The following is a 14,917-nucleotide window of genomic DNA, read 5'->3' on the forward strand; positions in this document are numbered from 1 at the left end:
CTGATAGTTGTTCTTATATTCCATCTGCCAAACTTCTCACAATACATGTCAGCACTGATAGTTATAACTCGAAGAAGCAATTCATATTTCACCATACCGTCTCTATTCCATCACATGCGTAACATTCGCTTTCGTCGATTCCTTACTTTCCCGTCACCATTAAAGATACAGGCTAGCAATGGTCGGTGTTGTTCAGCAACCGACTGATGACGAGCAATTACAGGTGCACATATATAGCCATCCACTCATTTTCGTGATTTTAGTTTAGAGCATGTTTTAAACCTGGTTTTTCAACCTTTTCATTAGATGCAAATGTCGCACGACGGTGGAATGATCACAGTTCATCTCATTTGCCAGTTCTCGAGTACAATGACGTGGATCATTACGGATCAATGCATTTAAACGATCTTCATCAAGCCCCAAAGATGTTCCTGAATGCGAAGAGTCACTAATGTCAAAACGATCCTCCTTAGAACCAGAAAACTATTTTCTTCTTGTGCTCTGTCCAATGGCATTATCCCCATACATGACACAAATGTTTCTGGCTGCCTCCTCTGCTGTCACACGTTTATGGAACTCTGACAAGAATATGTCGGAAATGTTCCGATTTCTCCACGTGGCGCTTCATTTTCTAGCGTCCACAGCTCCATCCACCATCTCCAGATGGCAAACTGACAATACGTTATCTCAAACAGCAACAGTGAACTACAAATAAAAATGACAATCGAGGAATAAACCCATAACAACTGGAATACCAACTTGCAAAACAAAAACGTTACAAACTCATGCAACTTAATATATATCAACAACCATTACAACATCCACCAGTACATTCATTTTACAGGAGCTACGCAGTGACAGACTGGAGCAGAGTCTGAAGAAATGCTCATCATAAATTCCTATTGTCAAATGTCAAACACATTTAGATGGATGTAATCCATGGGAAAGTTGGAACTGGAGTGAATCCACGCAACATCAATCTAACACCAAACCCTCTGTGCAAAAGAGTCAGTTACAGGACACGCCAGCACGCAGATTCATTTGCTCAGATCAACATGCAATTTGATCATGGTCAAGCAAGGAATCTCCTTTAAATACAAGAATGAGTCCTTCTATCATTGACTTGAAATCATATTCGCAGCAGACTGGCTCATGGTCCCAGGAATAAGACACCAGTCATATACTTGGTACGTGGTTGATTTCACTCGCTATTCTAAAACCAGACCTACTCTGAACGTACTGGACTTTCAGTCACATCTACAACACCAATACTGCATCATGCGACAAAGGTAAGCTAGAAAATCTGTAGAGTAGTTCCAAAAGTGTTTAATCTTTTCTCTCAGATTTCATTCATCAAGCACAGAAGTTGGAATTCAGTGAGGCTCGATGGCGATCTTGGAGTGATTATGGTTTTTACTGGACCATAAAGAATATCATAATCCTGAATAGGGCATTTTTTTCTTTTTTAAATTTGAAACATGAAGAAATTTAAAATTAAATAGCACGTTGAAGAACATAGCGTGATAAACTGGCAAAAGAAAGCTTTTTCGGAGACAAACAGGATGGACTGAAGGGAAGATGGGAGGCATGAAAAGAAAGAAAATAAAAAAAAATTTATGTAGGGGATAGCGCCATGGGCTGGCGTTCCCCATCTTACCAGCTCAAATGCATACACCAACAATCATTTGTTCTTTTGCTTTAATCATTTCTGTATTGTTGTAGTCACTTGTTACGTTTGTAAATTCTTGAATAACTTGATGTTTGTATAAATAGCGCACGATCTTTCCGGGTTACAAGTTTTCAGTTCATTAAGGATCAAGTTAGGAACATTTGTAGCTATATTCCACAAGCTACCTTGCGGTCTGTGGCGGAGGGTACTTTGCGTACCACTGTCATCTGCCCCCTTTCCTGATCCACTCGCAAATAGTTGCCGGAGAAACGATTGCCGATAAGCCTACTGCATGAGTGAGTTCGAAACTCTAATTTAATGCACATGCAATACGTTGCATTTCTTTATGTTCAAAGACAATGTCCACTTCGAGCTTCTAAAAGGATTGGCTTATTTTTAGTTATCTGTTAGTTACTAGTTTATTTTTGTAGTTTCTTGCGTATTTGAGTACTTACTAGGCACAGCCTTTCATTTTGAACGACAGTCTGGCATAAGGTACCGCTGTTGTTACCGACCCTTGCCTCGACCCCCGTAACGTACAGGTGTTTTTTTTTTTTTTTTTTTTTTTTTAGAACAGTTCCGTGTCGGCTAGAGACAGTATTTAGCGTTTCTGCTGCTTTTAAGGCGAGCACATCGTTCGTTTGTTTCATATTTCTACTAGCTTCAAACACAAACGACTTATTTTCAGTTATCTGTGTAGTTATTAGTTTAGTTTTATAATTTCTTGCGTGTTTGAATGCCTTTTTTTAGTTTAAAGTCGTTAATTTCGTGCACGTTTATTCATCAGGTACAGTTCCGCATTTGTTAACTGTCTAGTATATATCTTTCGCCGTCTTTAGTATGGATTAGGACTGTGAGTGCTATGTACAGACGCGAGCTGGGTTGCTGACCCTTCACTCACAGCTCCAGGCTGTGCTGGTTTCTGTCCAGAGGTTGCATCTGCTGCCAATGTGCATAACTGTGAGGGTTCGGATGTGGAGATCCGAGGGATGTCGAGTACACCCCTGCTGTGGCCTCCCCAGTTACTGCCTGCGCTGAGGCTGATCCCTCACCTTTTGTAGAGTTGGAGATCTTTAGACCGTTCCATGGTCTGGCAGGCAATCAGAAGGCCACCCGCATTCGTCTTGAGGCGCCGTCTGTGGCTAATGATTTCCCAGAGACAGATCCAGATGCTGCCCCTGTTCCAGAGGAAGCCTCTCCCCCACAAGGTCTGGACTTTCACAGAGTGTGGGTGGGAGCTCCAACATTAGGTGCATAATGGGGCTCTTAGGGACATGGCTTCCGAGGAGGGAAGGAGTCCAGTGCGTACTCCATGTGCGCGTACCAGGTGAAGTCATTCCAGTTGTGTAAAAGGTGCTTCTGGATGCCATAAAGAGCACAGGCTGCATCCAGCTGTGGATGGTGGCTCATGTCGGTACCAAAGATGTGTGTCGCTTCAGATCAGAAGAGATACTCTCCAGTTTCGGCCAGCTGGCTGAAGTAGTAAGGACTGCCAGTCCTGCCTGAGCTCACAATCTGCAGCATGGTCTACAGGACCAGCTGTGGTCCTTGGGTACAGAGCCGAGTGGAGGCTCTGAATCAGAGGCTCAGGCAGTTCTGCGACCGTGTAGTCTGTAGATTCCTCGACTTGCGCCCAGGGTGCTGGGTTTCTGGGTTCCACTTAATAGATCAAGGTCTTGGGAAACTACAGAAAGAGTATCAGTCTAAAAGGGTGCTTGACAAACACAGGAAGCTACACTCATGCTCATAAATTAAGGATAATGCTGATACATGGTGAAACAACGCTCTGGTGGACGGTTTGCAGGTTTAAATCACCTCGGGGTATGACCATGCGGTGCATTTGACTTGCAGTCGTCGCACGGTGGCGCTGGCAGCTGTCCACATACGCAGAGGTGTGTTGGTGCATGTCAGAATACGGTGCAGTGAGTAAGTGTGCAGACGTTTTCAGAGGTGTTAATGGTGACTGTGTGTTGAAAATGGATCAGAGAACACATATTGATGACGTTATGAGGGTAGAATACTAGGGCGACTGGAGACTGGTCAAACACACCAGGTTGTAGCATGGGCCCTCCGTGTGCCACAAAGTATGACCTCAAGATTATGGCAACGATTCCAGCCGACAGGAAACGCGTTCAGGCGCTACAGTACGGGACGTCCACAGTGTACAACACCACAAGAAGATCGATATCTCACCATCAGTTCCAGCAGACGGCCACAGAGTACTGCAGGTGGCGTTGCTGGGGACCCTACTGCAGCCACTGGAACTGTTGTCTCCAGACACACAGTCTACAGACGACTGAACAGACATTGTTTATTCGCCCAGAGACCGTGGTCCCAGGTTATGCTCACGGACTAGTCCAGGTATAGTCTGAACAGTGATTCTCTCAAGTTTTCATCTGGCGTGAACCAGGAACAAGATACCAACCCCTTAATGTCCTTGAAAGGGATCTGTATGGAGGTCGTGGTTTGCTGGTGTGGCGTGGGATTATGATTGGTGCTTGTACACCCCTGCATATCTTTGACAGAAGAACTGTAACAGGTCAGGTGTATCTGGACGTCATTTTGCACCAGTATGTCCATCTTTTCAGGGGTGCTGTGGGTCCCAACTTCCTCCTGGTGGATGATAAGGCACGGCCCCACTGAGCTGCCATCGTGGAAGAGTACCTTGAAACAGATGATGTCAGGCAAATGTAGTGGCATACCTGTTCTCCAGATCTAAACCCCATCAAACACGTCTGGGATGCTCTCGGTTGACATGTCGCTACACGTCTTCACACCCGTAGGACACTTCAGGAGTTCCGAGAGGCACTGGTGCAAGAATGGGAGGCTCTACCCCAGCAGCTGCTCGACCACCTGATCCAGAGTATGCCAACCCGTTGTGCGGCCTGTGTACGTGTACATGGTGATCATATCCCATATTGATGTCGGGGTACATGCGCAGGAAACAGTGGTATTTTGTAGCACATGTGTTTCGGGACGGTTTTCTCAACTTATCACCAATATCGTGGACTTACAGATCTGTGTCATGTGTTGTCCCTATGTGCCTATGCTATTAGCGCCAGTTTTGTGTAGTGCCACGTTGTGTGACAGCACATTCTGCAATTATCCTTAATTTATGAGCATGAGTGTAGATATAGCAAAATATTATAGTGTAGTTGTAAATTGTCGTAGCTATATTGGGAAAGAACCTGAGCTCCAGGCACTAATAGAAATCATTGAAACTCAAATCGTTATAGGTACAGAAAGCTGGCTAAAACCGGAAATAAGTTCAGCCAAAATTTTTTCAAAGGGCCTAATCGTTTTTAGAAAGGGCAGATTAAATACAATCGGTAGTTGAGTAGTTTATCATGTTGTGAAATTTGACTAGGTTCCTGTGAGTTAATATGGGTACAGATTATACTGGACAACCGGAATAAAATAGTAATTGGTTCGCTTTATGGACCCCTGATTCAGATGATGCAGTTACTGGACAGTTGAAAGAAAACTTGAGTCTCATGTCAAATAGATACCCCACTCAAACAATTTTAGTTGGTGGTGACTTCAATTTGTCCTCGATATGTTGGGAAAAATACGTTTAAAGCGAGCAGTAGGTATTAAACGTAGTTCGAAGTCGTACTGAATGCTTTTTCAGAAAATTATTTCGAACAATTCGTTCAGAAGCCCAATCGAAATGTAAATGGTTGCGATGACGAGCTTAACCTATTAGGAACAAATAATCCTGGACAAATAGAGAGCATTATGATGGATACAGAGATTGGTGACCGCAAGGCAGTTGTAGCGAGACTGAATACCATAACATATAAACCCACCAAAAATAAAAGCAAAGTACATCTATTTAAAAAAGCAGATAAAAATAAACTAGACGCCTATCTAAGAGACAATCTCCACTCCTTCCGATTTCACTATGTAAGCGTAGACCCCATGTGGCTTGAATTCAAAGGAACTGTATTGATGGCAGTTGAGAGACACATACTACGTAAATTAATAAGCAATGGTACTGATCCCCACTGGTACAGTAAACGGGTCAGAACACATATGCAGAAGCAAAGAAAAAAAGAGTGCCAAATTTAAAGGAACGCAAATCCACAAGATTGGAGAAATGTTACAGAAACTCGAAATTTAGAGCGAACTTCAATGTGAGATGCTATTAATAGTATCCACAATGAAACTTTGTCTCGAAATTTGGCAGAAAATCCAAAGACATTCTGGTCCTATGAGAAGTATACCAGTGGCGAGACGCAATCAATACCTTCACTGTGCGATAACAATGGTTATGTCGCTCATGACAGTGCCAATAAAGCAGAGCTCACTTCGTTAAAGTGTATGGTACAGTGCTCTTCAACTTAGTTCACTGAGATATGTCCAAGGAAATGAAAAGTGGGGGGGGGGGGGGGGAGCTGACAAATGAATCTTTCTTGTAGGTCTTGCTTGTATTAAATTAATAATTGTGGGTTATGGGAGGGTATATTCATAGACTGAATTCAAAGAGAAATGTATTAAATCATTATAATTGACAGTGTTGACTGTATGTAGAACAATACAGGATATGAAATTACAAACCTAATTATCTCACAAACTGGAGGTGAGTGCAAGGTTGAATCTGAAGACGTGCAAATTAGTTCCCTTGTGATATTCGAAAGGGAAATGATACTCCCATGGGTTTATGGAAGAAACTCTGGTAATCTATTGTATTTAAGTGAATAAGATATTCAGTGTCAGACTGGTGATGGTGATTGTGTTGATGAAGGGGTCAAGCACACTTGAGGACTAAACAGAAAATCTACAGAGTCTCAACACACGATACTCTATCGATCTAAGTGCCTAGTTATGTGATGCATACAATGCCCCTGTTTCCACATCAATATTACAGACTCACCTCATTGCAGTGTGGACTTACACTTAATATGAGAGTCTGGATGGTGAGCTTGCAGTTGCTGAAGGACTGCTGAAGGTCATAGCGTATTCGTCAAATAACAAATGGAACCATTTGTGTATATTTATAATTTTTAAAATTTATGTAAGACCTTCCTCTAGTCATTTAACTTTCAATGGTTTGTTATCTAAATGCTTTGGTATGTGCATAACTAATATTTCCTTGCTGCTGAAATGGAGTAAACACAGATCTGAAACAAATTTTGCTTCTGTGTGTTGCATTAACTGAGATGAAACAAGACAAGATAACTCTTTTATCTCGCAATAGTGTGAGAACCCATATTCCTAAAAATATAGCAAATTTGCATGTTTTTCTCTCTTGCATTTCGTTATTTTTAGTAGACATATGAATACTTGGTAACCTTCATCAAATGAGTAAACATTAATAGACACATTGCTTCTCAGTCTAGGAAATATTATGATACATAAGAGAAAATTCCAAATTTTCAACTTTTTTATTAGTATCAAGATGAACATTTTTATGTATGTTACCTCTATCCGCATATTTATTTACAGGAATCAAAGAGAGCCCAAAGAAAGCATATCTGATCATTATATTTCACAAGATATAAGCTTTAATTATTTTATTATTTCTGGGAGTTCAATGTATGATGATCCTCTCAGTGGAACATATCTATTAATTTTTAGTTGCAAGTCAATAACCCCAGCCAGAACAATGAGCTTGCAAAGCAGACAATTAGACATAATCTCTCTTCTTCCTCTTTTATCGACTTTAGTCGCATCTCTTTCATTTGTGATCCTATATTACTCTGTCGGGAACCTAACTTCCATAATATTTTCAAATGTCTGCATTTGATAATGACAAAAACTTTGAAATTTACTTTTAACTATGATATATTCATTGCTGGTCTTTCATAAGTTTCGTACACCAATGCACTCTAGAAGTCTGGGTCATTCAAGTTTAGGTTCACCTCCATATTTATCGTTTGTAATGTCAGCAAATGCTTTATTGACTAGATAATCATTAACTGCTTTTCAGCTCTTTTGTTCTCTGAATATATTGGTAGCAATTGGAAAGATTTTTTTCTATGGTTTATCCTTACCAGTTTCGAAAATTTCACCATCACTTTCAATTTTAAAATAAGGTAATTGTTTCCAAAGACTTCTACCAATACTTTCCTGAATACTATAAATAACAGTAATTAGATCAACTTTTCTTAATCTTCTACATCCAGTCAAATTATTTCTTCTACATTAATCACAAAGTTGGACAATCATAAGTTGCTCCATTTATTTGAAAACAGTTTTAACAATAAGTTAAATTTCGTTGGGCTCAACCTGATTGACAGGTTTCCTATTTTTAATATGTTCTTGAGTGTAGTTTTACATCCACCTTATCTTTAGAATATAAATCTATGTAAAACATGATGTTAATTTAGAGAGATCTGCTACAGTTGTACTAATTATATATTTAAACCTTGACATGATTCATAAGTTTAAGATCCCATCTTCAAGTGTATGAAACTATAACAGAAAAAGGAGAGGAGAGAGGAAATACAATGCAACATATCTGTAAAAACCAAAAGAGCAGATTGCAGTCATTTGAGCTCTTGCTCTGATTGAACTGACCATGAGTTACATGTTACCAAATACAATAAGTAAATCACCTTGATTTGGCAGTCTACTCTTTTGATTTTTACACTATTTCGTATTATATTTCTTCCCTCCTCTCTTTTGTATGTTGCAGTTTCATATACCTGAAGATAGGCTTTTGAAATCCGGAAACTGGTTGTGGTCTGTATAAGTAATTAATACGTATTCTTATTGACACATATGTGATATAAATGCTTTATGATCATATCTACCTTGCCATAGAAGATTGTGCATTGGATCAGTGTTCTTTGGGTATTTTCAAAATTCTGTATGCATGTACCTCAAAGAGAGGTTCCTATGTGCAAAGCAGAATGTATGGGCATTTTGGTCAGCCTGTCCACGTGCTGGTGGCACCCTGCTGCTAAGAAATGACAACCATTGAGCCTCATCTAGTTCTGACCCACAGATCTCTAGCTGTGGAACCTGGAAGCACAAAATATCAATCATTGTAAGAAGGAAGAGTTGTTTGTCGGCAACCAGTTGTAATCCTATTACATTATTCGCCTACCTGTTTCTGGTATTGGCGTTTTTGATCGTCCATCAGCATACTTTTCGCATCAGTAAACACAGAGTATTTGAGTTCTTCAATGCTCTTGGTGTAAGCTTTATATAGGTCAACGAGTAATATCGTTCGTAAGCATTCTTTGTGTTTCCAGCATAAGTATACTAGACGTCTGTAAGAAAATAATTGTCTGCACTGCAGGGTGACCACGGCGGTGCCCTTGTTCTCAAGACTGAGGAAGGCTACACACAGATCGGTGTGGCCAGCTATTGCGGCGGGGACTGCCACTCAGAGGGGACACCTGCTGGGTACTCCAGAGTGACCTCCTACCTCAACTGGATCGCCACAACCGGCGAGATCACTCTTCCGTGAGAAGACGGTATCACCTGCGACAGGTTTCCGTTCTGGTTCCATCTCAGTGCTCAGTTAATTTGAAATGGATTTCTTTCCAACGTACTTCTGACTCTGTTTTATCGCTGGTATGATGGACCTTAGGTAAAATAAAAATATATTAGGAGAGAATGTTCAATAATTGCCCAAAAATTCGCCTCAGACCTCTACCTCTTCAGTCCTTATTTCACATACATGTTACATCCACGGATACTAGAATACACGGTAGGGGCCACACGCAGGCAGGATGTAAGGTGTGATATCACCATGAACCGTCCCACCATGACGCACTGCACTGAAGCTTATAGGCACACGACGCACACATGTTTAACTCAAAAGCAGGTATGCACGTAATCGAGATTGTCCTGGTAGTAGTGTGTTGTTGTCACGGTTATTAAGTTTTATATTTGTTAGACAATTTTTTCTATGGTTAGTGAAATGCTAGTGTAAACCCTCTGAACTACGTCTTTTTCAAATTTTGTTAATAACTTTGAGTTTTCAAAACGTTAAGGCTTAAGTGAATAAAACGCAGTGGAACGCTAGTTTGCAAGAGTCTTTTTTTTTAAATAGGACTTCACTAGGAAGAGGATATTTTAATACGTCTCTGGCAAAAACACTTTACAAGATAGCCAACATAAAGTCGCAGCCTTTGCAATATCTTCAGATTACCAGTTAGTAAACCATCCTTTTGTAACCACTTGTTGTTCGCAGTTGCAGATCCTAAAGATGAATATCACTAATATATCTCAGAGTTAGACGTAATTTTATTTTTAGCTACAAGATTCAATTATCTCCTAACGATGGCCTAAAAAGTTGAAAACTTATTCATGGTTTAGAAAAACAATAGTTGAAGAACATGAAGAAAGTTTTACCGAGTTGATATTAGTACCGTTATCTAGTAAGCAGCCTTGGAGAATCTGGGTGGGTAAGACAGTATCCCGTCCAGCCAATATATATTTGCTTCAGTGATTAGCGTAGGATTTGTTGTAATATTAGTTTTCGGTATTTCTTATCGCATACATATGCTACTTTCCCACTTATTAGTTGCATTTAAATAGCTACAAATGATACTGACTAAAATACTAATTGTATATTGGCAGTATTATTCTGAGCACATGCATTTCTAGATCGCAATTATCTTATAGGTTGAGAGTAGGCAATGAAAGCCAATGTACGTTTGAGAGAGCTCTGATGGACTAAAATCCAAACTGAAGCGAAGACAAACTAATGTTTTGCCTCTACCGGAATAGATATTAACTTAGAAAGGTCGCTGTTAACTAAGTGACGCAGACAGAAACCAGTTTACATGACAAGAGGGTTACGGAGCACGTCCAGCAGAATAAATCTGAAGTTACGAAGATTCTCAGCTTCCTTATGAACTGCTTTCTTTCAGACGGCAAAGATTGTTTACTCTAACGAATGATAGAAATTACAAAATCCTTACACGAGAGTGCTGAAAAACAGTGACTCCGGATTTTTTTGTTCTGTTCTCAATATCGGTTGAGGTATTATCATGCACATTACTTGGTCGACTTTCCCGCAGCCCTCTTCCACTATATGAGAGAGCTATGAATTGGTTGTGTGTAACGTGACTACGTCGGTATGAGGGAAACAGCTTGCTGTGATCGAGTCAAAGCACGAATTCGAAGCGTTTGTCCACATACGGAACACCTTCGCCTTTACCACAATGCCTGCCAGACCACACATGACCACTGTGACATCTGCAACAATCCGACGACTTCGTTTCACAATATCCTCCATACAGTCACGACTTCGTGCTGTCCGATTTTCACCTGTTTTCAAAATTTAAAGAATACCTTGCAGGATTTCACTTTGATTGTTATGAAGCGGAGCAAGCTGTCAACAAAGTCAAACATTCTACAGTGACGGTATCAACAGACTGGTGCCTCGATGGGTGAAATGTGTTCCTCGTCAGGGTGACTATGTTGGGAAATAAATGTGTGGACATGAAGAATGAAGATGTAATTTTGATAGAGATTGTTTTATTTAAAATGCTTTAACAGTTTTCAAATAAATTCTGAAGCACTGCTTTTCAGTACGCCCTCCTACGTACTGATAATTATGGTGGTTAGCACTGTACATAAAACGTTCACTAAAATGATAATTTCAGTTATACGTTTTTACTATTTTTCATGGGATAATTTTTGAATGCCGGAAATTATATTGTGGTACTGGGTATGAGACCCGAGAAGATAGTTTAGTACTGTCACACTTACAGGGGAGTCCATTAGAAAATATCGCTATTTCGATATTTGTGGGTGGTTCAGACATTATTAAAGCAGCATGAAATTTTGAGCACTGCTATGAATGAAACCTGGCTGTGTCGGCAAAACGATCTATATAGTAGTCTGAAGCCTAAGGTAGGCTGCAAGGTGACAGAAGAAAGGATGATATTCACTATTCTGGATTAAATCTCACTTTGGTACAGAAAGATGTGAATTAGGCTGCCACAAAAATCTTTGGTCATTTGCAAAATAGTATTAAAAGTCTGACAGATAGCCAACCAACATTTAAAAGCAAATTAAAAGAATTTCTGAATGACAACTCCTTCTACTCAATAGATGAATTCTTAGATATGTAGTAGTAACTGTAAAAAAAATAAATTACCTTGTGTAAAGAAAACTTATGTAAAAGTGACACATTCCAAACCATTACGAAATGTCGTATTCATGATCTATGGAACAAGGATTAATGCAAGTATACAGGGTGTTACAAAAAGATACGGCCAAACTTTCAGGAAACATTCCTCACACACAAAGAAAGAAAATATTATGTGGACATGTGTCCAGAAACGCTTACTTTCCATGTTAGCGCTCATTTTATTACTTCTCTTCAAATCGCATTAATCATGGAATGGAAACACACAGCGACAGAACGTACCAGCATGACTTCAAACACTTTGTTACAGGAAATGTTCAAAATGTCCTCCGTTAGCGAGGATACATGCATCCACCCTCCGTTGCATGGAATCACTGATGCGCTGATGCAGCCCTGGAGAATGGCGTATTGTATCACAGCCGTCCACAATACGAGCACGAAGAGTCTCTACATTTGGTACCGGGGTTGCGTCGACAAGAGCTTTCAAATGCCCCCATAAATGAAAGTCAAGAGGGTTGAGGTCAGGAGAGCGTGGAGGCCATGGAATTGGTCCGCCTCTACCAATCCATCGGTCACCGAACCTGTTGTTGAGAAGCGTACGAACACTTCGACTGAAATGTGTAGGAGCTCCATCGTGCATGAACCACATGTTGTGTCGTACTTGTAAAGGCACATGTTCTAGCAGCACAGGTAGAGTATCCCGTATGAAATCATGATAACGTGCTCCATTGAGCGTAGGTGGAAGAACATGGGGCCCAATCAAGACATCACCAACAATGCCTGCCCAAACGTTCACAGAAAATCTGTGTTGATGACGTGATTGCACAATTGCGTGCGGATTCTCGTCAGCCCACACATGTTGATTGTGAAAATTTACAATTTGATCACGTTGGAATGATGTCACATCCGTAAAGAGAACATTTGCACTGAAATGAGGATTGACACATTGTTGGATGAACCATTCACAGAAGTGTACCCGTGGGGGCCAATCAGCTGCTGATAGCGCCTGCATACGCTGTACACGGTACGGAAACAACTGGTTCTCCCGTAGCACTCTCCATACAGTGACGTGGTCAACGTTACCTTGTACAGCAGCAACTTCTCTGACGCTGACATTAGGGTTATTGTCAATTGCACGAAGAATTGCCTCGTCCATTGCAGGTGTCCTCGTCGTTATAGGTCTTCCCCAGTCGCGAGTCATAGGCTGGAATGTTCCGTGCTCCCTAAGACGCCGATCAATTGCTTCGAACGTCTTCCTGTCGGGACACCTTCGTTCTGGAAATCTGTCTCGATACAAACGTACCGCGCCACGGCTATTGCCCCGTGCTAATCCATACATCAAATGGGCATCTGCCAACTCCGCATTTGTAGACATTGTACTGATTGCAAAACCACGTTCGTGATGAACACTAACCTGTTGATGCTACATACTGATGTGCTTGAGTGTAGAGCAATGAGTCGCATGTCAACACAAGCACCGAAGTCAACATTACCTTCCTTCAATTGGGCCAACTGGCGTTGAATCGAGGAAGTACAGTACATACTGACGAAACTAAAATGAGCTCTAACATGGAAATTAAGCGTTTCCGGACACATGTCCACATAACATCTTTTCTTTATTTGTGTGTGAGGAATGTTTCCTGAAAGTTTGGCCGTACCTTTTTGTAACACCCTGTATATGTATGTATGTACAGATTGGTAGGGCGTCCGCCAAGTTAACCCATGTAAATGGAAAATAGCTGGCTGAGATGATACAATCCTCTGCAACATAACTTGAAGACTACTTTTCCTGTGGAGATATCAGGTGTAATTGTGAGATGTTGCATAAAAGACAGCATTTTCAGATAGGAATCAGGTTTTAGTTACACCTGAAGACTATGTATCCCTCTTGAATTGGATTAATCAATTAATCATGTCTATGCAACGATGTGAAATCTCCACGTTCGGACGTATTGCCTTATATGCGAACAGACCTATCAACGCAAGCATGAGTGATGTTGGATGACATGTGCCTCATGGTCAATTGCTTTTTTTTGTTTTTATTTTACAATTTCGTTCTCTAAAAGAATGCTACATCTTGGGAGTGGTGAAATGAACATTTAGTTTTGTCCGGATTGTAAAATTCATTAACTGGCACATATTTGTGTAACATATAAAAATTTAACCTCCATTTCCTTTCTCTGACGACATTTGAGATCTATTTGATTACAATGGACGTGAGAATAATTTGGCGCTTCTGAATTCGTGGTCTGTTTCGAACGTGAGTTTTTTGTAACGTTGGATGAATTGTCTCTGTCAGTTGCCGAAATGAGCGAACAGACTGATCTTGCAGTTTTATTCAACTGAAAAGGACACAAAGAAAGAGCTCATTCGTACGAGACCAGTGTTTCATCATAAAAGGGAGAACGTCTGAAGTGTGGCAGCGTAAAGCATGTGGCGCCTCTTTCTTAAGTTTAAAAGTTTTTATGTAGTTTTAATGGTTTCTTAGTTACGTATGATTAACAAAAGGTAATGTGGTAATGTTCAAGCACAGTGGCTAAGATAATGTAGGAGAAAGGAGAAACTAATCTCAGAGACAATACAAACTACGTCATAACCTGACGATAATATTTTTTCGCAGTTGATATACAAGAGACGAAACAAAATGGACTCACACGTTAGCATTTGCATTCTCTTTCGCCTTTGCATAGCATTCCTTTAATGACTTGATTCTGATTTCTGTTCATTTCTGAATAATTGTGCGCTGAAAATGAAATCTGAAAGTAAAGTGTTATCCAAAGTCGTGTGTATTATTTATGCAATCCCAGTCACAACTTAACGTCAAAACAAAAAAAATGGTTCAAATGGCTCTGAGCACTATGGGACTTAACTACTGTGGTCATCAGTCCCCTAGAACTTAGAACTACTTAAACCTAACTAACCTAATGACATCACACACATCCATGCCCGAAGCAGGATTCGAACCTGCGACCGTAGCGGTCGAGCGGCTCCAGACTGTAGCGCCTAGAACCAATGTCAAAAATATTGTGAGACAAGTGGCATATGTTAAAGACGAGATTTTTGTGAGAGAGTTTTCAGTCAGCTTCACCATCACCTAACCTACTGTATATTTGAAAACGTTACATGCAATTTTCGACATTACGTTAAAGAAGTTCGGTGACTTTCGTGATGGGCGACATGGTCAAATATTT

At 40.5% G+C, this 14,917-nt stretch overlaps 1 protein-coding gene across 1 annotated transcript in view; it reads left to right on the forward strand.

The window, feature by feature from the left end:
• Positions 1-9,162, forward strand: part of LOC126209885 (venom protease-like) — a 180,365-nt gene extending 171,203 nt beyond the window's left edge. Inside the window, exon 6 of the mRNA XM_049939009.1 lies at positions 8,919-9,162. Coding sequence (XP_049794966.1) covers positions 8,919-9,089 — 171 coding nt within the window. The 3' untranslated portion in view covers positions 9,090-9,162. The remainder of the gene's footprint in view (positions 1-8,918) is intronic.
• The last annotated feature ends 5,755 nt before the right edge of the window (positions 9,163-14,917 follow it).

The sequence above is a fragment of the Schistocerca nitens genome, chromosome 10 (genome assembly GCF_023898315.1).
Source record: "Schistocerca nitens isolate TAMUIC-IGC-003100 chromosome 10, iqSchNite1.1, whole genome shotgun sequence".
Taxonomy (NCBI): Eukaryota; Metazoa; Arthropoda; class Insecta; order Orthoptera; family Acrididae; genus Schistocerca; species Schistocerca nitens.